The 21,485-nt window shown below is 36.9% G+C and overlaps 11 protein-coding genes across 11 annotated transcripts; 4 read left to right on the top strand and 7 right to left on the bottom strand.

The window, feature by feature from the left end:
* Positions 1-84: 84 nt before the first annotated feature.
* On the bottom strand, positions 85-2,474 carry FDP41_007959 (uncharacterized protein; the record flags this gene model as incomplete). The annotated part of the gene is made up of 3 exons (XM_044711760.1): positions 85-446; positions 560-851; positions 921-2,474. 3 exons carry the CDS (start codon positions 2,472-2,474, stop codon positions 85-87), a joined length of 2,208 nt encoding a protein of 735 aa, XP_044568757.1.
* Positions 2,475-3,516: 1,042 nt separating this feature from the next.
* FDP41_007958 (uncharacterized protein) lies at positions 3,517-5,979 on the top strand (the record flags this gene model as incomplete). The annotated part of the gene is made up of 4 exons (XM_044711759.1): positions 3,517-3,583; positions 3,699-3,735; positions 3,948-4,304; positions 4,383-5,979. The coding sequence occupies 4 exons, from the start codon at positions 3,517-3,519 to the stop codon at positions 5,977-5,979; spliced, it is 2,058 nt and encodes a 685-aa protein (XP_044568756.1).
* Positions 5,980-6,035: 56 nt separating this feature from the next.
* On the bottom strand, positions 6,036-7,439 carry FDP41_007957 (uncharacterized protein; the record flags this gene model as incomplete). Its single annotated transcript, XM_044711758.1, has 1 exon — positions 6,036-7,439. The coding sequence occupies one exon, from the start codon at positions 7,437-7,439 to the stop codon at positions 6,036-6,038; it is 1,404 nt and encodes a 467-aa protein (XP_044568755.1).
* A 476-nt stretch (positions 7,440-7,915) lies between these two features.
* FDP41_007956 (uncharacterized protein) lies at positions 7,916-10,102 on the top strand (the record flags this gene model as incomplete). The annotated part of the gene is made up of 3 exons (XM_044711757.1): positions 7,916-7,956; positions 8,117-8,683; positions 8,872-10,102. The coding sequence occupies 3 exons, from the start codon at positions 7,916-7,918 to the stop codon at positions 10,100-10,102; spliced, it is 1,839 nt and encodes a 612-aa protein (XP_044568754.1).
* Positions 10,103-10,286: 184 nt separating this feature from the next.
* Positions 10,287-10,970, bottom strand: FDP41_007955 (uncharacterized protein; the record flags this gene model as incomplete). The annotated part of the gene is made up of 1 exon (XM_044711756.1): positions 10,287-10,970. One exon carries the CDS (start codon positions 10,968-10,970, stop codon positions 10,287-10,289), a length of 684 nt encoding a protein of 227 aa, XP_044568753.1.
* Positions 10,971-11,323: 353 nt separating this feature from the next.
* Positions 11,324-14,130, bottom strand: FDP41_007954 (uncharacterized protein; the record flags this gene model as incomplete). The annotated part of the gene is made up of 2 exons (XM_044711755.1): positions 11,324-13,949; positions 14,066-14,130. 2 exons carry the CDS (start codon positions 14,128-14,130, stop codon positions 11,324-11,326), a joined length of 2,691 nt encoding a protein of 896 aa, XP_044568752.1.
* Positions 14,131-14,477: 347 nt separating this feature from the next.
* FDP41_007953 (uncharacterized protein) lies at positions 14,478-16,158 on the bottom strand (the record flags this gene model as incomplete). The annotated part of the gene is made up of 2 exons (XM_044711754.1): positions 14,478-15,786; positions 15,851-16,158. 2 exons carry the CDS (start codon positions 16,156-16,158, stop codon positions 14,478-14,480), a joined length of 1,617 nt encoding a protein of 538 aa, XP_044568751.1.
* A 184-nt stretch (positions 16,159-16,342) lies between these two features.
* Positions 16,343-17,404, top strand: FDP41_007952 (uncharacterized protein; the record flags this gene model as incomplete). Its single annotated transcript, XM_044711753.1, has 1 exon — positions 16,343-17,404. The coding sequence occupies one exon, from the start codon at positions 16,343-16,345 to the stop codon at positions 17,402-17,404; it is 1,062 nt and encodes a 353-aa protein (XP_044568750.1).
* A 48-nt stretch (positions 17,405-17,452) lies between these two features.
* Positions 17,453-19,204, bottom strand: FDP41_007951 (uncharacterized protein; the record flags this gene model as incomplete). The annotated part of the gene is made up of 1 exon (XM_044711752.1): positions 17,453-19,204. The coding sequence occupies one exon, from the start codon at positions 19,202-19,204 to the stop codon at positions 17,453-17,455; it is 1,752 nt and encodes a 583-aa protein (XP_044568749.1).
* A 149-nt stretch (positions 19,205-19,353) lies between these two features.
* Positions 19,354-19,914, bottom strand: FDP41_007950 (uncharacterized protein; the record flags this gene model as incomplete). The annotated part of the gene is made up of 1 exon (XM_044711751.1): positions 19,354-19,914. One exon carries the CDS (start codon positions 19,912-19,914, stop codon positions 19,354-19,356), a length of 561 nt encoding a protein of 186 aa, XP_044568748.1.
* A 258-nt stretch (positions 19,915-20,172) lies between these two features.
* FDP41_007949 (uncharacterized protein) lies at positions 20,173-21,439 on the top strand (the record flags this gene model as incomplete). Its single annotated transcript, XM_044711749.1, has 3 exons — positions 20,173-20,238; positions 20,365-20,496; positions 20,543-21,439. 3 exons carry the CDS (start codon positions 20,173-20,175, stop codon positions 21,437-21,439), a joined length of 1,095 nt encoding a protein of 364 aa, XP_044568747.1.
* Positions 21,440-21,485: the final 46 nt, after the last annotated feature.

The following is a 21,485-nucleotide window of genomic DNA, read 5'->3' as shown; positions in this document are numbered from 1 at the left end:
GACCTTTGATGAGGTGCTTTCTTGTTTGGTCAATAATATTTTGAGGACTTGGCAAAAAGAGTTTATTTTGTACACACCTCTTATTTAAAAACCATTGGCGTACTTATTCAGGACTGCATTTCTATCATGATCGGTACCTTGAGCAGGATAAGCCATGTCAGCAGTGTGACACCAACCTTTAGTGATACCCATGTTGTTGGCTGCAGCAAAGGCAGTTGTGAATCTAATTTCAACTGTACCATCATTTGGTTTATATAATACCCAATCCATTAAAGATTGACAGGACTTGCCACCGTCTGGATTTTGAGTGGCATAATAATAAATCTTCTTCTGAGAAGATTCTGGAATTGTCTTGAGCCATTTAGAAGCACCTTCAACACTCAAATCCGTGTTTGATCCACAGCCAGCTCCGAAAATCTTTCCAACGTTGGCAATGGAACCAGCAGCTGTATTGTTGTTGAAAATTGTTCAAAAAATTAAGGGAACGCAATTTCAATCATTTTCATATAAATCATGGCAATAACGTTCATGAATATTTTCACATAAATCATCAACTTACCTGAACATCCACCATATGGAGAACCAACAGATTGCAAAATTCTAATGTTTGGATTGGATGGCACATTGTCAGCCTGGGACCAATAGAATGTATACAAGTGTGCTGCTGCTAAACCGCCTTGACTGTGTGAGACAACGGAGAAAGAAGGCAAGTCTTTACCAATTTGCCAAATCAGTTGAGCAAATTGATCATTGGTTCTTGATTGTTTAATGTCTGAGAAAATAACAGCATTTTGGAAATCAGATTCAGTGAAAGGATTTCCTCCAGAACAATAGCCATGGACAAGGATGACCTTCACAAGTCAATAACAAGTATCAAGTAATGACATGTAAGCATTTGAAAAAAAACAAAATTTGCATACCTTATGTCCTGAAGAAACACCTCTCTTTGTAGTTGTTACTTGTGGAGCGGTCAACTCTTTTGGTCTAGGACCAAGAGTCATCATTTCAGTAACTTGGTCGCCCTTGTTGAATGCATATAATGAGTTGAGAAGCATCTTTGCAAACTTGTGAACAGCTTCTTGATCAGTCACTCGTCGCTTGACCAGTTTAGTCATTTCATCGACATGTTCATGATGAGTGGAAACTTGAGAAATTTCAGCAATCTCTGAAATGATAGTGGAAGAGTCAACATCTTGAATTTTAACATTTTTCAAAGTCAATGGAAGTTGTGCGTTTGCCTTAGACAACCATTTCATAGAAAATTGCAATGGAATAGCCATGAGATCCTTTCCTTGTGTAGATGGAGCAGACAAAGACATACCAAGAACCCAACAAACAGGAACAATGGAGGAACCATCTTGTGAACGAGCCCAAATCTCAGCATAAGCCTTATATTTCTTTGGTTCAGCGTCTTTAACGAGTTGTTTTGCTTGCAAATTGACGGTCATCATTTCGTCAAATTGATTGAATGTAGCAATGGTACCAACATTGACCAATTCCAAATCCTTTTCAACAACAGAAACAATGTGTTGGGTAGTACGCATGAAGGTAATCTTTTGTTGAGATGGAACCATTTTGGCATTTGCAAACAATCTTGCCTTCATTTCGTCAGAAACGATACCTTTCACAAGAACTGTAAAGTGGAAGATACCTTTTTCAGTTGCAACAAATTCACCACTGAAGGTACCATCTTGATGAAGCTTTGGATCAAGTGCGAAACGACCACTAGACACGGCATCTTTCATTGGAATGACAGTGGCATGGCCATCTGGTAAAATAACATCCATCTCAGCTTCAATATGTTCGAAACTTGCCAATGGAATTGCCTTGGGAACGTATTGAACACCAAGGGTTGCTCTCTTCTCAATCTCAGACTTTTCACTGATTCTTGTGACGAAACCAATTTTGTCACCCACAAGAGTCTTGAAACTCAATGATTGAGTGTGAGCGGTTAATGGACTGCTGTTATAAATCACCAACATGGCATCTGTGGAAGTACTCTCTTTAGCAAGATACTTTTCAATAATTTCTTGAGGAGCAGTTTGCTTGTTCAAACTAACTTGAACAAACCAATCACCAGTTCTGATCTGATCAACCTTGGTAAATTTGTAGATTTTAGCAGGAACGCTACTCTCTTTTTCATAACCCATCCATGATTCTGAAATATCGGCAACAATAGGTTGACCTGTTGGTTCATCATCGAAATTCAAAATTTGTAAATCCATATACTGTGCATCAGGACTCACAATAGAAACTGAAACATGTTCCAAAGAATCAACTGGAATGAATCCTTTCCATATCAATTTGGCATCTTGTTTATCCAAATTAATTTCCATCATGTACGAGTCTGATACCAACGAAGCCATCGATGGAGAAGGATCATTAAAATTAGAAAATTCCGATGGATCTCCCTGTAAGTGCTTGTAATAGGTTGATGGAATGATTTCTTCCGAAGAGCACTGGGCGAATGGCATCATGATGCAGATAACCATCATCAACAGCGCCAACACGAATAACCATAAAGAAGATTTTGAGGCGTTCATCGCTCTATATTCGTATCGTTTGTTTTGAAGATTTTTTTTAAGCTCTGATCCGCTGAGCGAATTTTTGACACTTCAGAAAGTTGAACCTATTGTGAAACACACGTTTGAGGTTTTAACTCCTGCTTGTGTGCATGAAAAAGTGAACGCAAAATCAAGTGGGCGGTCCTTTTGAAGGCAGAGAAGGTTTCTCCGGAGAAGGAGTTGGGAATGAGATGATCATTCGCGCGTGAGGGAGAGGAGGTTGTGTATTACCTTGTTGTGGTTACATTCTGAACTATTCGAATGTGACAGTTAACTCAAGGCGATAAATCCAAATTAGTATCTGTGAGATGAGATTGTTGCAGGCAAGTAATTCCTTCCTTCCTGAGATTGGATGATTTCAAATCCAACTTTAAATCTTTATCCTCTTCATCTGTTCTGCAGTCACACCAAAACTGTCGATCTTGAAATATGTTATCATATCCATGATCCACTCTCTGAAGATGATAATGATAGGCAGAGAGAAATTATTACAAGAATCCAAGGGTCCATCAACTCTTCAGCCAATTTCCTAATGGCGGCTGAATCATTGGCGTCATGGATTTTTCTTCGTTTGTTTGATTCGAATGGTTCAGTCTCCTCTTCTTTGTCGTCATATGATCTTGACCTAATTCTTCATCCTTCTTTTTCTGTTCTTGCACATCATCCCAAACATGTCTTTAATGTTTGACTGCCAATTTTTTTCCTTCTGACATTTCTGGAATGTGTTTTAATGAATACTTTTTTACCAACTACTAAAATACTTCAGAATACCTCCTTGATCAAACAAATCAAAGGTCAGTGTCACCATATTATGCATATTAATATTTCCCCCATGGTATACCTTATGAACAGGGTTGAAAAGAAGCAAGAAAATGATGACGAATAAATTTTTCGTCAATAAAAAAAATTGTACAAAAAAAATTTGAACACACATTATTGGTTGGTCATCATCATGGGTTTCGATAAACACACGACGGTTCATGTTCGGAATTTAGATCCTTCACTCACAGAAAAGATAGGTTTGATTTTTATAATGATTAACATCTTGTTGGCTCACAAATATATACGACTTGGAAAAGTTCTTTCGAAATCAAGTAGGAGATGTGAAACGAATAGTATTGGCAACTCATAAAGATACACAGAAAAGTAGAGGATATGCTTTTGTTGAATTGTATGTTATTGAATGAGTTATGATGGAAATATATGAAACATTATTAATTAATTAAACATGATCATGTGCATTCATTTATGATGATGATTTTCGGAACTTTTTAAAAATTTCAACATTTTAATGAATTTCAACAATCATGTTGAATACGACGATTGTCATTCGAAAAATAATAATATTCACATTCCGTATGCTTTCTCACACACCAAACACAGTCCAATGGCTTTATTGGCAGATGAATGTATTAGAAAATGCAACGGAGCAACTCTCAAGGATAAACCAATTTCAGTCTCACCTTATTCGGAAAAGAAAGAATTGATTAAACCTGAAAAAAAAAAGAAAGAAGAGCATGCTCCACAAATTGATAGAGATGATCCATTCTATGTAAGCTCGAGTGACGATGAAGATGACGAAGAAGATAAACCTAATAAGGACGGAATTTTCCCAAACAGAGTTTTAGTTGTCTCAAAATTATCAAAGAAACAATCATGGGAGGCCACTATGGAAAGTTTGCAAACGAAATTTAACAAAATTGGAAAAGTTTCAAACATTCGAATGCCAAAACAAGGAAGGTAAGTTGTCTATATTGGAGTTAAATGGTGACCATGATTATCAATATACTGCCATGTATTATGTGTGACATTGAATAGCTATCACAAAGGATATGCATTTATCGAATTTAGAAAATCCAAACATGCAAAAAGAGCTCTGGAATGGGCCAAAAAGAACACCAAATTGTCAGTAGCATGGAAACTCGACCGAGATCAATATGTGAAGAAGAAACAAGATGCATACATTAAGAAAAAAGAAGATGAGTTTGATGCTGAACAAGAACGATTCCAAAAACATTTGAAAAAGTATTCAGAAGGAGATCAAGATGAAGAAGATATTGAAGAACCTGAAGAGTATTTTGGTGAGGAAGATGCACACGTAGAAAACAAAAAGGAAAAGGATTTGGATGAGTTATTACAAGAAGAAGAAGAAGATCACAATGATGACGACATTGAGAAGGACACTCACGCAACAGATGAGGAAGAAGACTCTGAATCAGCACAACAAGATCCAATGGAATTAAGCCATAACGATGATGATGACAATGATGACACAGACGACCACAATAATGAAGACGACGACGACGAATCATTCTCAACAACCAAAGAAGATCAAAAGAAAGACATGCAAACAGCTGCCGACTTGAAAAAAACAATTTTTGTTCAAAATTTACCTTTTCAAGCTGGAGTGGATGAAATTAAGGAATTATTTGAAAATCATTATGGATCTGTGGCATATGTTGCCATCGTAGCTAAAAGTGATGGACTCTCAAGTGGAAAAGCCTTTATCAAATTCAAACGTTTCTCTGATGCTAAACGTTGTATCCGAGAGGCAGAGAAAAACATGTCTTCGGTGGTGCATCATGATAATGATGATGATCAGAAGGCTGCTCCTAATCACCATAACAATGAGAAGAACAATACTACAAAGGTTGTGGGTCAACTCTTACTCGAAGGAAGAACACTACTCGTTGCGAGAGCACTTCCCAAACAAGATGCTGAAGAAATTAAAAAAAAACACGAAAAGAAGGAAGATCCTAGGAACTTGAGACTTGCCAAAATTGGATTTATTGCAGCGAATAGTGCAGAAGCAAAGGAAATGCCTCAAGAGCATTTGAAAAAGATTCAAAAGAATTGGGCAGAAAAGAATGAAAAGTTAAAGAATCCAATTTATCATGTCTCTGAAACAAGACTTGCCATTCAGAACATGCCAAAGTCTTGGACCGAGAAGGATCTCAAGAAAATCATTTTGGAAAGGGTGAATTATGATGAAGTGTTGGGACCAAATAAGAAACCAAAGTTAATTCAAGTTAAGATTGCAAAAGAAAATGATGGAAAGCAGAGCAAGGGATTTGGATTTGTCGAATTTGAAAAGCATGAGGCTGCTCTCTGTGCTCTCCATAGATTGAATAATAATCCAAAGATTCTCAACCCAAGAATCAAAGATACCAAGATGGCAACTGCTAGCCGTTTGATTGTGGAATTTGCAATTGAAAATACTATGAAACTGTCGATTCTACGAAGGCATCAACAAAAGAGTAAGGTTCCAAAGAGCAGTGGTGACCAACCAATGACCAAATTCACTTCAACTGAGGAGAAGAAGAAGAGAGACTACACGAATGATGGTGATAACAAGAAGAAACGAAAGCGAAACTTTGACAGCAGAGGTCACTCTAAGAAAACCAAACAGAAATAAACATTTCAAAATACTCTCACACTTTTTGAGATTATTGGGACTGAAGCTTGCCAGTTTTAACTAGTTTCTTTTGGAGAACAAGGACATAATCGTCTTTCTGCCTTATCTTTGGGTCGTGAATCGCACCTGAATGCAGATCTTCGTAGAGCAATCATACACCTCTCTTGATTGAGATAAGGCGCTCGAGAAGTTGCTTCCTCTTCTCTCAGACATTCACATCTCAAATGATGATATTGTTTAAACTCGTCACACCTATTGATATATGGAAAATATTCTCGATTGCATTTCATTCCCTTCTTTACACATGCCTGATCACAAGAGGATCCCAATTCTGCCAACACTGATTCAGCTTGTTGAAGTTGTGAAAGACTTAACTTGGAAGTTGCTGGGAAAATCACCTCTTGAGCAGTGTCGTGAACGAATTCAGTGTCAATGAACTTGTTTTTGGAATTTAGTTCATTTTCCACTAACAAATCATCATCATTTCTTTCACATGGTGAAAATTTTGAGTGTTTGCAGCGATCCACATCAAATGAAAACAGTGAAGTAGGATCAATCAGTGTTTCGTAACATTGGGGTTGATGTACATTCACATTTTGCTTTGGAATTTCCTCTTTCGTCATGAGTTGCCAGCGATGCATGTATAAATCCTTCTTTTTTAAAAAATCAAGAACCAACAATTCTGTTAATACAAATCTACTCGTTGGATTCTTCTTTGTGGATGCTTCCATTATTAATTTGTTCAAAAACTCATTCATTATTTTGTCATTAAAAATTAATCCATTAACAATTCCAGTAGAAGCTCGATACACATTTCGTTTCTTCTTTTTCATTGCTGCTTCTTTTGCAATATTCATTAAATGATAGAGAGACCTTTCACAAAATTCATATCCTTCTTCTACGAGATAAATGAGTGTTGAGAATGGTTGTTGAGATTGTTTCCATGATTCAAATTCGTTGTTATTTAATTCTTGAAGAGAATTCGAAACTTTTAACTCTTGTTGATTTAAATTCAATTGTTTTTGTAAAATAGTTTCCAAATCAAGTTTAGAATTTTTCTTTTCGTTCATTGTTGAATCGACAACAACCGTAATACAAGGAATAAATATTCGAAAATTCCGTAATTTCAAAATACTTTTTAAAGTGTTTAATAATTGTTCGTGATGTGAATTTTCACTACCACTACTGGTACTTGAAAACCACGACTTGGAAAAGACTACAAATTTCATGGAACATTGAACGGATGCTGTCACTTGTTGATCATTGAATGGCAACATGGTTTCGGAATTTTCAATTCGTTTTCGCCATTCTAATAATTGATTAAAAATTGGATGATTATATAAAGACAAAAGAGAAGGTAAATCATTTAAATCATTCGAAAGTTTGATGGTTCCTAGAATGTGAAAAACCAAAGCGATGGACAGCAACAACACGAGTCCTACTACTCGAGTGTTTCGCATTTTTTTTGGCGGTTACCCATTGTCACCACTCACCACCACTCACCACCACACATTAATCTTAAGAAAGGTCTGATTCTGGATTCCTGCAGGAGGTATCCATCCTCTATGGCATCATTCCCAATGGGGATCAACTGAGTGGACTCTATAAAAACTATTGAATTCTCTTGTTTTTTTCTTGTTTTCTTGTACGATTCAAGATAGGCGTTCAGGTGAAGAGTTTCAAAAGTCTTTGACTTTTCTCATGAGATAAGAGGTTAACCAAGTTCATTGTTGTCAAATTTTCATTTCGAAGCGTCTATTAAGGGCATTCATGAAAATTTTCAAAATTTTTCATCATTATTCATCATTAAACCCTCACTTTATTTTATTCTTTTCAGTGAATTACTATATAAGGAAAATTTACTCTTTGGCCCTCCATTGCATGAGAAAGTTTTCAAAAGCATTCTTATCAAAGACACACCATTATAATTAACAAAATGCAAACTCGATCTGTGGATCCTTATTTCACTCCCACAAGGTACGCACGTTTGAATCTTTTCGAGAAAACCCTTCCATGTTCACATAAAACAACAACAACAACAACAACATGATGATGATTCATGTGGGCGAATCCATTTCATTCCATACATTCAATGATTCAAATGACACATTCATTCCATTGATTCGAATGATAAAAGCCCAAGCACAGGACAATGCGCAGATTTCTGCTATCCTCTCATCCCCAGTGAGACCAAAGTCGTCATTTTAGGAATTAACTCTTTCATTAATCGTCATTTGGCGTTCCAATTGTTGTGTAAGGGTTACCAGGTGGTAGGAACCGTTTCAGTGGTTGTGAAAAAATCAGTGGGAGATTCCATGAAAGAACAAGAAAAAGATCCATCCATATTGAGAAAAACACAAGCCATCTCTTCTCTCATGCCTTATTTATCGTATTGGAAAGAATTATTCCCAGAACCACAATTGAAAATTGTTGAATTGAATGCACCTCTTCATGTGGTCGATCCATCCATCTTGAGACAAGTTTGTGAAGGAGCTTTTTGTGTCTATCACTCGACCACCATTCCAAGTGTCACACCAACGATTCAACAAGAACCTCAAACGGAAGAACAAGCAGAAGAAATGTTTTATAAACCTGCAGTGGAAGGAACAAAGAAAGTGTTGGAAGTGTGTGAAGGGTGTGGAGTGAATCGAGTGATTATTACGAGTGGAGTGGCAACAGTGTTTAATCCGTATAATCCTCCAAGGTAAGGAGTACCAGCTAAAATGGTGAAACAATCGTTGTTTTTGTTGTTTCAATTTGTGTATTTATTTGGATATATATATATATATATTCGTATTTATTTGGATATATATATATTCTTTTCCGGATGATACTAAACGATGGTCGAAATGATTGCAATGAATGATGATCATGGTGTCATCTCCTTATTAGAAGTGGAATTGTTTCTGAATGTGATTGGAATCAATCCAGTAAATTATCAGAACCATTGGGGGCTTTTCGAATTTCAAAAGTGAAGGCAGAACGTTTCGCATGGGAATTTTGTCGATATTTGACTTCGGATCATAAAATTCAACTCGTGACCATTCTACCGACATTTGTCATTGGTCCACTTCTTCCTATTCATGCATTCAAAGATGAAAAAGAGAGGGATGTGACTTGTTCACCTTCCTCCACGATGGGTGGAATTCCAATTTTAAGTGTCTTGAAACAAGCAGCCTTAGAACACGATGAAGAATTTCTAAATAAGGAAAAAGAGGCCATGTTTGAGAATATTCTCTCGAACATGTTAACAGAATTAACTCAAACACACGAGTCAGTGGAAAGAGTAAGAAGGGCTTTCCTCTCAGGATCCATTCAAGAAATCTATCGATTGTTAATCTTGCATGAAGAGACACCTTCCATTTTCAATTCCTTAAATGTTGGATTTGTGGATGTGAGAGATGTTGCTCGTTGTCATCTTCTCGCTCTCGAAACGAAACAAGCAAAAGGAAATCGATTCATTTGTTGCAATGCAACACTTCCTTTCATTGACACACTTCAGAAAATAGCCACAGAAATGATTGAAACCTTTCACTTGCGACATGTGAATTCGAATTTGAATGTGGAATTTGAACCCTCTGTGGAAAACATTACACCCATGAAAAAGATTGATGGATCTAAGGCTGAGAAGATTCTTGGATTGAAATACACACCACTGGATCAGACCATTCGAGAGATGATTCAGTCGTTCATTGATTGGAAATTGGTGACAGTGTCGAGAAGAGGTTCAGAATGTGTGGTTGAAAAAGAAGCTTTTTCCTCCTCCACTGAAGAACAAAAGATGGAACCAATGGGACCAAGTATTAGTAGTAGTAGTAGTAGTAGTGCTGCTAGTGTTGGTGGTTTGGAAACTCTCGAGTTGAATAAGCAGAAACAGTTGGCCACTACCACTACTGCAACACCTCCTCCTTCTCCACAAACCAATGTGGTGGCAACCACAACCTCAGAGATTTCAAGTGCTTCTCCTCTTCCAACAGAACAAGATCAGAATGATCATATCATTGCAGCTCAGGAAGAGAAAGCTCCTCAAGAAGGAATCTCTCAAGAGTCAACTCCTTCCAAATCCTCGTTGGAGGAACAAAAAGAAAAATTTACAGTGATTGCAGAAACTCTTTATCCTTGAGGAAATATCATTGGAAATATAGAGAGTCGAGATCGAGTGGTAGAAATGTTGCACGGTCTGAAGGGAATGAAACAACAAAAAACAGCCCACTCCCTTAATCATGATGAAAATTATTAAACCTTAAAAAGGCAAATTGTAAAAGATGAAAAAATCAACGCGTTCCATGATGATCATCCATCATCATTCACTCCTTTTTATAGACCACTTCTTCTTTTCCTTCAATTTTTGCAGCAAATCGAGCAGCCACAAATAAGAAATCACTCAATCGGTTCAAATACTTTTGAACATCTTCCAATCCCTGTCTCTGCGAATGATTCACTAAATGAACCAAATCTCTCTCCGCTCTCCGACACACAGTTCTCGCCACATGCAATTGACTTGATGTTAAACCTCCACTTGGCAAAATGAAGTTCTTGAGAGGTGGCAGTAATTCATCCATTTGATCAATCCATTCTTCGAGGAGAGTGATATTCTCGGAATTGAATTTGACACGATTGAGTTTATCGAGAGAGGATGTGGATTCCATGGGTGTTGCAATACAACTGCCAATGTCTAAGAGTCGACTTTGAATGGATTCTAATCGTTCAGGGAATTGTTCAAAACAAGTGGAAGATTGTAGAATGGCCATAAACTCTTCTTCTTCGCATGTAGTAGTGTTGGTGTTGTTGGTGTTGTTGGTGTTCGAATTGTTATATTTCGTCCTGATGATGCAAAGTAAATTTTGTAAATGTTCTCTCGAGAGTCCGATATGAGCATTTAATTCATCCACGGATCCTAATGCTTCAAAAACGAGATCATCCTTTCCTCTTCGTTCTCCAGAGTAGAGTGATGTGGTTCCTTTGTCTCCTGTTTTTGTGTATATTTTCATGGCACTTGTGGTTGTTGTTGTGTGAAAATGTTTGTGAGTATAATTTGGTGATGATGTGCGTTTTAAAAACAAGCAAGAAGAAGTGTTGTAATGATGATGATGATCATGAAAAATCAAGCCAGAGAGCTTGCGGGTTGAGGTTTTGTGCAAGGACAGGGAATGAATGGATTTTTTCAGCATTTTTGTTGACAAGATTGGATCCAACGAACAGACAACATGACAACAAAAATTAGTCAGATTACTATTTAATATAAATTTAAATTAGTATTATTTAAATGATGCTGATTCTTACAATACAATTTTATCGTTTGATTCCAGTTTAAAACAAAAGAGTTATTCAAACAACTTTAAGGTTATTTATTGCTTGCAAATTGAGGATTTAAATTTTCTGAAGTAAGCTTATACTTCCATGATGGCGTCGTAATGTTATATTCAGATCCTCCAAGGAAGACAGTGTTGTGAATACTTCGTTTGCTTTCACCTCCTTCCACAGTAAAACCTCCAAGTAGTCCCTTTGCATTGAATTTACACAAGAATTCTGTTTGTAATTCTCCAATATCTGTGACAGCTTTGTTGAGCAGGAATTTGGCCATGACCGACCCCTTAGGTCCTGGTTGATCAACATTTACAAGAAGCTCTTGCCTAGTTGCATTCCAACGACCTTCTGGTTTTGATTGAGATTTGAGAGTTATTTGTTCAAGAGCAGGTGCAACACGAATAAGGAAGGAAAGTTTGTCTAGTGGTGTGGCAGGGTTCACAATGTAGTCAATGGTAACTGTTAGCATGGTTTGATTGTCTTTGGTGACCATGAAATAGAGTGGCCTGAGTTTAAAAGGTACAAGATTAAGGTGATCTTTCAGCTTATACTTTAGCAATATTGCGCTTTGTGTTTTTGGGTTAATTTCTTGTCCTGTAATATTGCATTCAAAGGCGTGTTTTGTGACATTTTCTGCATCTGTTACTTCTTTAGCAAGTTTTGGATTGCAAACTATTTTGGCAATTTTTGTGAAATTTTCAGAGTTGTTAAATTGATCATTCACTAGAGAAAGCACAAAATTATAACTATCACTTTCTCGATAGCTTTCGTGATTGAATAGTATGAGCTCGATTTGGCCCAAGAAATTATATTCTTCCTCTGTTAGCCCACTCATGTTCTTCACGACGGTCTCGGTGACAACTACCTTGAAAGGAAGAACGGCGGCTCTTTTTTGCTGGGATTGTTCAATACTCTTCTTGAGTTCGTTTGGATCAAATACTGGCATTTTAGGAACTGGGTTAAGTTGCTTGTTTTGAATCTCTTGCAATAAATTACTCTCTTTGTTGTCCATGTTGACTGTGTTATTATTTGTAGTAACAACCTTATTGTCTACTGGTTTTCGAATTGGTTGACTATTAAGGGGCGTAGATGTCACAGGAGGCACTGGAGGCACAGCTCCATTTTCCCATACGTTGATAACGTTTGGTGGTGGTGAAGAGACAAAAGTATCATTATTACCAGTTGTGCTTGCAGGTTTCAAAATATTACCCAACAAAAGTGAAGTAGCATTTTGAGATGGAGCAGTGTTCGCAGTATTTGTGGAAGTCATAGGGCCAAAAACATCGTCCAAAAAGTTGCTTGATAAAGCATTGTTGGTTGGCTGAGTAATTTTCGTTGGCTGTAAGGGTTGTAAGGGCTGTAATGGTTGCATTGGCTGCAAAGGTTGTGTTGGGAATAGGACGTTCGAAGAAGAGCCATGGGTATTGAATTTTGGAGGATTATACTCATAAACAGAGTCAACAACGTTTGTGCTATCTGTCATCTTGTCGGATCTAAATGTTACATCTTCGTCTGACATGTCAACTTCAGTATCATCTCCTTCAACTCTGCTACTTGCACTACTTCCATGCAAATCAAAAGGTTCGAAACTAATGAGCTTGCTATCACCACGATCGAATGCAGTATTGGTTTTTGCAGGTTGTGGACGAAGAGGTTGAGGTTGTAAGGGAATGAGAGAAGGTGGAAGAGGAGGCAATTTCGTTGTAACATTGTTTGCTGGAGGTATAAATATTGGTTTTAAGTTTTCAGGAAGAGTTGGTGCTTGTAGTGAATGCCATTCTTCGTCACTAAGTGGAAATACTTGTTGTCCCATGGTGATGTGTTCCATTTGGCGTTTTCTAAAGCTAGAAATTCCATTAGTCTCAGACCCTGATGAATTGGTAGACTTGGCCCTTCTATGATTAAAGCTTGGCAATGCATCTTCTTCATCAGGAGCAGTAAAATCGTAACCAAATTGAAAATTAACAATATCTGAAGGGTCTGGAAGTATAGAGGCTTGTTCATCTTTGTGATGCTCGCCATTTTGTTCTCCATTTTGAAAATTATTTGCCGTTAGAATTGGTGATTTGAATTTGTCTAAAATTTGAAATCTTTTTTGATGAACTTCCATTTGTTTTTGCTTTTCTTTCCACATTTCATCAGCTGTATAAGAAATGAGCTTTTCCATTTGGCGAATAGTGCCTCTTCTAGCTTTCTTTTGTGAAGCATCCACAGGTGGTACTGCTGTACTCACTGAGTTTGCTTTTGCTTGAGATGTTGAACCATTATACTGAGAAGACACATGGTGAGCCTCTCCCAATTTTGTTTTTCCAACCATTTCTATACTTGTTGATGGTGGTTTAAATGTGTTTGTTTCATTAATTAGCTCTTCAAGTGCAAGCATAATTTGTCCAAACTTTTTGTACAAGTTCACAACTGTCACTTCGACTCCTTTACAGGCTTCAAACATCAGTAATTTAGCATTATTGGCACATCTTAGAGCATCATAAGGATAATCGGATTTATGACAAACAGTGACGACATAAACTTCGTTTAGCAAGATAAAAACAGCTCTAAATTTTTTGGCAATAAACACCTCTCCTCTTGCTGATGTGTTGGTCGCGATTTGTTTGGCGAAGTGATCTGATATGGTGATGGCTTGATTTTGTGATAATTCGTGATGACTGTTGATGATAATTATTATTGTTATATTAAATTCGTCATCGCCAACGAATAATAGTAATAATAAATTGATAAACGGATTTTAACAGGTTGTTGTTTGGGAAGCGAGCAAACTTACGAATGAAGGAAGAGATTCAACCTTGGCTCTCGTTGTTCTTGTACAAACAAACTCAACACTCCCATTTCTATTTAAATTTGATAAACTAGAGTTTTGAGGAATGGTGAATCGTAGGATCACTCACAGAGTAAACTTCTTCAAAATCGCTCCACTTACGTACTGTATGGACACAATAATAATTTACGAATCAGCAACTAAACAATCACTGTTGTTTTATCAGAGAGAGTATTCAACGAGAATCAGTTTTGAACGGAACAACAGATAGAACACCAACTTGTCCGTACAATGTGATGATCACTAAAACTCGGAGCGAAGAAATAAAAATTTTTTTTGATGGATGATAAAGTAATCGCATCTTTAGTATCAAACTCGTTTTTATTTTCGAAAATAACACACTCCTCGATCTATGAGATTAAGGCTCTCCATTCCAAAAGCGAGCTCTCAAGTCTTCACTACAAGACATAAAGGCATGCATACATGGAGAAGTGGCAACCCAACGAACTGGTTTGATGTGGCCGGAGAGATGATGAGAAATTGATGTCATTCTTGTGTCCCACATATAGATATCATTGTGGAAGGAAGAAACAACACCACTTTCATTGTAGTTGAATGTAGTTTGAACTCTGGATGTGAGTTCATGAGGATTAGGAGGTTCATAAGTTCTAACTTGTTTTCCTGTTGAGATATCCCAAAGTCTAATAATTGCATCGCTTCCTCCAGATAAGAAATATTTAGAATTCTGAGAAAATTGTACACTGAAAACTGCCTCTCCATGCGCTTTTGGAATTGTTGTAACACATCGTCCAATTACTCCATCCCACAATTTAATAGAGCCATCTTTTCCAGCGCTGATAAACATCTTTCCATCTGATGAGTACCGTACCTGATTAATTGCACCCATATGATTATCGTACGAATTTGAAGAAGCATAACACTTGTAATTATTTGTTAAATCATAAGTTCTAATAATGGAGTCTTCTGTTCCTACAAGTAAATAATTTCCAGAAGGGTGAATTGAAAGTGTCCTAACGTTGTGTGATTCATCTATTGTGTGAAATGCTCTTTTAACACTTGGTTTGGTAATGTCGAAAAACTTGATGGTCCTATCCTTCGAGGCAGAAATAATAATTGGTAATACTGGATGGAATTCAACATCATTAATATCCATTTGATGATCATAGAAAGTTCTAATAACCGGTTTAGCATTTGAATAATCCTCAACTTCTGCTTTTGTTTGATGATGATAATTCATTCTAGAGACATCCAATAATTTAAGAGAGCAATCAGCTGATCCGGTAACTACATATCTTCCATCATTTGAAAATTTTGCACATCTAGCAGCTCCTTTGTGAGTGGTGATAAATTTAGTTGTGAATGTACAGTTCTTTAGCGCCAATCCATCAGGTGACAATCCAGAAGATTTAGATTGTGTTGATGTTCCCTCTGGGTTTGAAGTTTTGTAAAAATTTTCTCCTAGTGTTAGTAAATGGCCTTGTTGGCTCGCAAAATCACCCTTTCTCTTTTTTGACGATTTTTTGGTTCCACTCGAGAATGGTTCCACAAATAAATCAAATTTTAATTCCTTCTCTGCTTCCAGTCCAAGCAAAACCAATTCACTTAATCTATGGGGAGATTTATCATAGAGATTGATGTCTTGATCTAAAAAAAGAGCTTCTGCAACAGCATTGGCTGCTCCTTGAAATCCATCGTGCTTAAGTTGACTGCAGATAAGAATTTTTGATCAATATTAATCTAAAACAGAACTCTCGTACAGCAGCTACATACTTGACAACCATTTGATAAAGAAATTTCTTAAACATTTTAGAATTCGGATTCTGAAAATCATCTAAATCTTCTTGAATTAATTGTTGAACATATTGTTGTTGTTGTTTGGCTGATGCTCCGGCTTTCATATTCTGTTGATGATGATTTTGATTAAAAAAGGAGGTGAATAAATCTCCACAAGAAATTGTATTTCCAGCATTATTTGCAATCGTACTTGGTAAGCTCGTTTGTTGCGTCGACGATGATGATGCAGAAGCACCACCTCCGCCAGAAGATGATGATAAGCCTTGAGTGGATTGTGGATTCATTTTTTAATTTTATTTCAAAGAACTTTATTCACAATGTTGAGTCTCGATTCTCAGTATTGTGATAGCATGATCCAAACAAGATCATCATCAACATTTCAAACTGAATTCTCCAATGATTATCCATCATCAAAGTGTCCATTCAAAAAAGTTGATGAACGGTTTTCCGATTTGTTGAAACAAAAAAATGCCCAAAGAGAAGAAGGCTCTAAAATCCAACACTGCCACTGCTGGTCGAACACAAGGTATTCAATTTCAGAAAAGTTTTGGTCAGCACATCCTCATCAATCCGGGTGTTATTGATCATGTGATTGAGAAAGCTTGTATACAGCCAACGGATATTGTGTTGGAAATCGGTCCGGGTACCGGTAACATGACGGTCAAGTTGTTGCAAAAGGCTAAAAAGGTGATTGCAATTGAAGTTGATCCGAGAATGGTTGTTGAGTTAAAGAAGCGTGTTCAAGGAACGAGTTTGGAATCTAAACTTGAAATTATTCATAAGGATGCGTTGAAAGTGGAATTACCGTATTTTGATTTATGTATTGCTAACTTGCCTTATCAAATTTCTAGCCCAATTACATTTAAATTATTGGCTCATCAACCATCATTCAGAGTTGCATATCTCATGTATCAACGTGAATTCGCTCAAAGATTAGTTGCTAAACCAGGAGATAATTTATACTGTCGATTGTCTGTTAATTGTCAATTATTGGCAAGATGTGACCACGTTGTCAAAGTGAGCAAGAATAGTTTTAGACCTCCACCAAAAGTTGAAAGTAGCATTGTGAGAATTGAACCAAAAAATCCACCACCACCAATCAACTTTTTGGAATGGGATGGTCTGGCACGTATTCTTTTCCAACGAAGAAACAAACAATTAGGTTCAGTTTTTAAAAACAAAAAGTTACTGAAATTGTTAGGAGAAAATTATAAACGAGTGATCACAATGAAAGAGAGTGGCCAATCAGCTTCAACCGAAAGTAATTTGAACGCGCAAATTTTGTCAGCTACTGAAAATATGGTAGATGACGATGGAGAGAACAATAATGAAGACATGAACGATGATGACGAAGTAGATACAAAAAAGAAATCCAAAATGAACGAATATGAACAGAAAGTGAAAGATATTATTGCTGAAACTCTAGAAGAGCTTAAAATGACAGAAAAACGACCTTGCAAAATGGACCAAGATGACATCCTGACACTTCTAACCAGATTGAACGAACAAGATATTCACTTTTCATCTTAAAAAGTGTGAAATAAATCGAAAATTAATTTACAAATAAGTATTGCGAAATCATTCGAACTCGTCATCATCTTTGCCGAGAACGCCCTTTCCAAAAGAGTCATGGTACTCTTCATCGCTTTCAAATTCGTCATGATGATTCTCTGTAGATTTGCTTGCATTTGTCTTGATAGCAGTAGATTTGTTAGTCGCAGATGTAGTTCCATATTCCTCAAAGTCATCAAGATCATCATAAAATTCATCCTCTGCATAGTCATGAGTAGTTTCCATATCAGAGCGATCCGTAGTTTGTTTAGTTGCAGTGACTTCTTCAAATTCGTTTTGATCGATAGTGGCTGGGGCTGTCTCTGGTTGTTTGGTGACTTTCTTTCTGACAATACCTTGTATCTTATCCTTTTCTGTACTTTTCTTTTGGAAGAGTGAGAGGTCAATAGGTGCTCTGTTTTTAAGGGCGAACTCAACCTTTTTCTTATTCTTTTTTTCTTCACTCTTGTATTTTTGATGGATTTCTCTTCTTGTTCTTTTTGGGAACAATCTTGAAATCATTGAAAAATCCATACCAAATTGCCTTAATCCACTGTAAAATAACTCAACTTCTTCTTTTGTCCATCTTTCTCCCTTTCCTCTTCTAGCATATGTTGCTTGTGTGATTGGTTTGTTTTTATCAAGGTTCGCAAGTCTCATGGCCCTTGAATAATTGAATTCACCTCTTCCTGTTTCTGTGACGGGAGTGAGTTCCACTTTAGATGGTTCTTCTTGCAATTTAATATTTCCTTCGCTGTCAAAAGAAAAAATAGAAGGACCAATGGTTTTTTCATATTCTTCTACTTCATCATCATCAAATTCATTATTAAAGTCCTCCAAGTCATCATTTTCTTCGTTATTTGTGGCTCTTTTTGAGGATCCAATAATACTTGGTTTTGGCTTTACTTCAACAAAATCACTGTATTTCGATGATGGCACACTGACAGACGATAAATTATCGGAATTATTTTCAAATTCAATTTCATGAATTTTCTCCCTGTATGATTCGTTTAAATCAGAATTAGCAAGCTCATAATCATCATCGTTAACAAATTCGTCTGCACTGATTCGGTTGGCTTGTACGGCAGAAACGTTAGCATTATTGTTATTTGTTGCTGTTTCTGAAATGTAATCGTTTAAAATTGCATCCCTGATAAAGTCAGAAATAGTTTTAAATTCTCCAGTTGGCTTCTTTAACTTTTTTGATTTTGACCTAGTAGAAGATTTAGATGTGCTTGAGGTTGATGTTAAATTTGAATTTGTTGAAATTGAATCAGATTGATCATCCGAATAATTTTCATCGTCGTTGTCGTTAGTTTTTCGTTTTCTTCCTTTTCCTCTCTTCTTTCTATTAGAACTTTTACTAGATGTAGAATCGTCATTTTCATATTGATCGCTATTGTTGGTTGCAATGGTTTTTGGACTTGTTGTTTCCGAGCTTAACGCTTGTGAATGATCCAACGAAATATTATCTTCTTCAAGAGAATTATTTTGCAGAGGAGTGATCGGATCACCAACTCTACTGGTTGTTGTAGTTGTTGTGGTAGATGATGCAGTATGAAGTGGACCTACTCCCGCGACTTCGGATGATGATGCTGTTGTTGTTGTTGTAGTAGTAGTGGTTGGAGTTGTAGCATTGGAAGAGGATGGTACACCAGAGGTCGTGCTTCCTCCAACCTTCTTTTTTGTTGCCAAGTTCGGAGCAAATGATGAACTCAACTGGGATTTAGATTTGACTTGTTTTTGCTTGTCGAGTAAATAGCCAGCAAGAGAAGACATTTTTTGTTTTTTTTTGAAAATGCATTTGTTTCGATTGCTTTATTTCCAACCTCAAGTGTTGAGGGAACGAGCTAGAACATTCCACAACAAGATGACTTTTCCTTTTGTACGATGAAAAACTTCAAAACTAATCCATTAAACTCAGAAACTTAATCGTCATTTCCACCTCGAGTAATTTTGGAAAAGATAAAATTTCCAAAGTTTCTCAATCCGGATGCAATTGTTGTAAACATGTTATCATTTGCATTTCCCATAGATCCCTGTTCTCGTGTCAATCTGTTAAAATTGTGTCTGCTTTGTTCATCAAAAAGTTGTCGTTGTTGACGATTTAATTCCTTGATCATGACATTCGACTGAAAGGGTAGTCTGGAAAATGTTGAAACAGATTCAAGTGCGCTTTTCCACATTCGTTCTTGTGCACTCACTTCTGATCGATATTCATATAAATTTTGTGATAATTTCTCAATTTGTTCTTTACATTCAAAACGATTGTGTTTTGTTTCCACACACTTTAAGATTTCATTAAGCAAAACAGCTGTATTCTTTAGATAATAATTACTTATTTCCTCAGTGGATCTAAACTCAGGTTTCTCCGATTGAAAGGAAGATGTCTTATGGATGGGTACACTCGTCCCGATATCATCCCGAGACGAAGATTTTGATTGTGGTGTGTGTGTCGATGGTTGAGAGGAAGAATTGTTGGAAGGCATTTTTTTGATTGAATTCCTTTTTTATTAAGCACTCAAGTGTGTGGATATGAAAGTGCTCTTGTTGTTGGATTCCACAGACAGATATAATGAGAGGACGGTTTGAGATCTCCAAATTGAGCCTCAATAAGTGGAACGCATCATCATCACTAACAAGACTCGACAAAGAAGAAGAAGCCTTTCTTTCATCAGGAACCTCAAGCTAAAAATAAGACCTTCAGCCGACAAGACAAGATTCACCAAAACCAAAACGCATAAAAAATGTTGATCGCTTTCAAGACGGTAACAAAGAGACAATTTGAGTTAGAAGCCAATCCTACCGATACCGTAAGTAACCGGTTATGATTGGATCCATCAACAAGATCAAATATATTGACTCGTGTGTTGTATGGATTATTATAATGTTTAAACAATGGATGGTTTTTTAATTCGATAAACATCGTTATTATTCAGATCAAACACTTGAAACAATTGGTAGAGGACAATACCGAATTCAGCAGTGCTGGTATGAAACTTATTTACGGAGGAAAGGAATTAAACGATGATCAAACAATAGAATCCGCAAATATTCAATCTAACATTGCTGTTATTCTTGTAGCAAAGAAAAAAGCAACATGTTACTCAACCAAAGAAGAAGGAAGAGGAAACAACATCTTCTACTACTACCTCCTCCGAAACAAAACCACCAACTACCACAACAGCAACCGAAAGTACACTTCCTTCTATGACCACTCCTGCTAGTACTACAGCAACAACCACAACAGCAACCACACCTCAAGCTCAAGAGCAAATACCAGGTGGACCTGGAACTGCTGAATACGACGAGGCAGTACAACAATTTTTGGAGATGGGTTATGATAGAAATGATATCGATGAATGTATGAAGGCTGCTTTTTATGATAGAGCCACTGCTGCTGAATTTCTCATTTCCGGTATTCCAGAAAATGTCAAGCAAATGATGCAAGAACATGGAGGAAATATGCCAACTCCACCACAAGGTGGTGTTGCAGGACTTCAGGGCAACCAACAGGGGTTCAGTTTGCGTGATTTGTTTACTCTTTCACCACAGCTTAACAATTTGAGAAATGCTATTAGACAAAATCCAACACTTTTACGTGAATTTTTACAACATGTATCGCAAGTGAGTCCGGAGTTATATCAAATCATTCAATCGAATCCTCGTGAATTTTTGGAAATTATTAATGAAACTGGACCAACACAAGCAGGAACAACGCCACCAACTGGTGTGCCAACCGGAGGAGAGACTGGTGGAGAACAAGCAGGAATTCCAGGAGGTCAACAACCTCCACCAGGTACTGTTTACATTACTCGTGAGGATGAAAGAAAGATCAATGAATTAGTCGGTCTAGGATTTACCAAAAATGAGGCTATTCAAGCCTATTTGGCATGTGATAGAAACCAAGAAATGGCAGCCAATCTTCTTTTTGAAAATCGTGACAGGGGATTCGAGGACGACGACGAAGATGACGAACAACAAGGAGGTCAAGGTGGCGGTATGCATGACTAATTTAACAAACTATCAATTTTCTAAAGTCATTCAACAACAATTTAAA

The sequence above is a fragment of the Naegleria fowleri genome (genome assembly GCF_008403515.1).
Source record: "Naegleria fowleri strain ATCC 30894 chromosome Unknown tig4, whole genome shotgun sequence".
Classification (NCBI taxonomy): domain Eukaryota; phylum Heterolobosea; class Eutetramitea; order Acrasida; family Naegleriidae; genus Naegleria; species Naegleria fowleri.
This window is presented reverse-complemented; position numbering and strand designations above follow the sequence as displayed.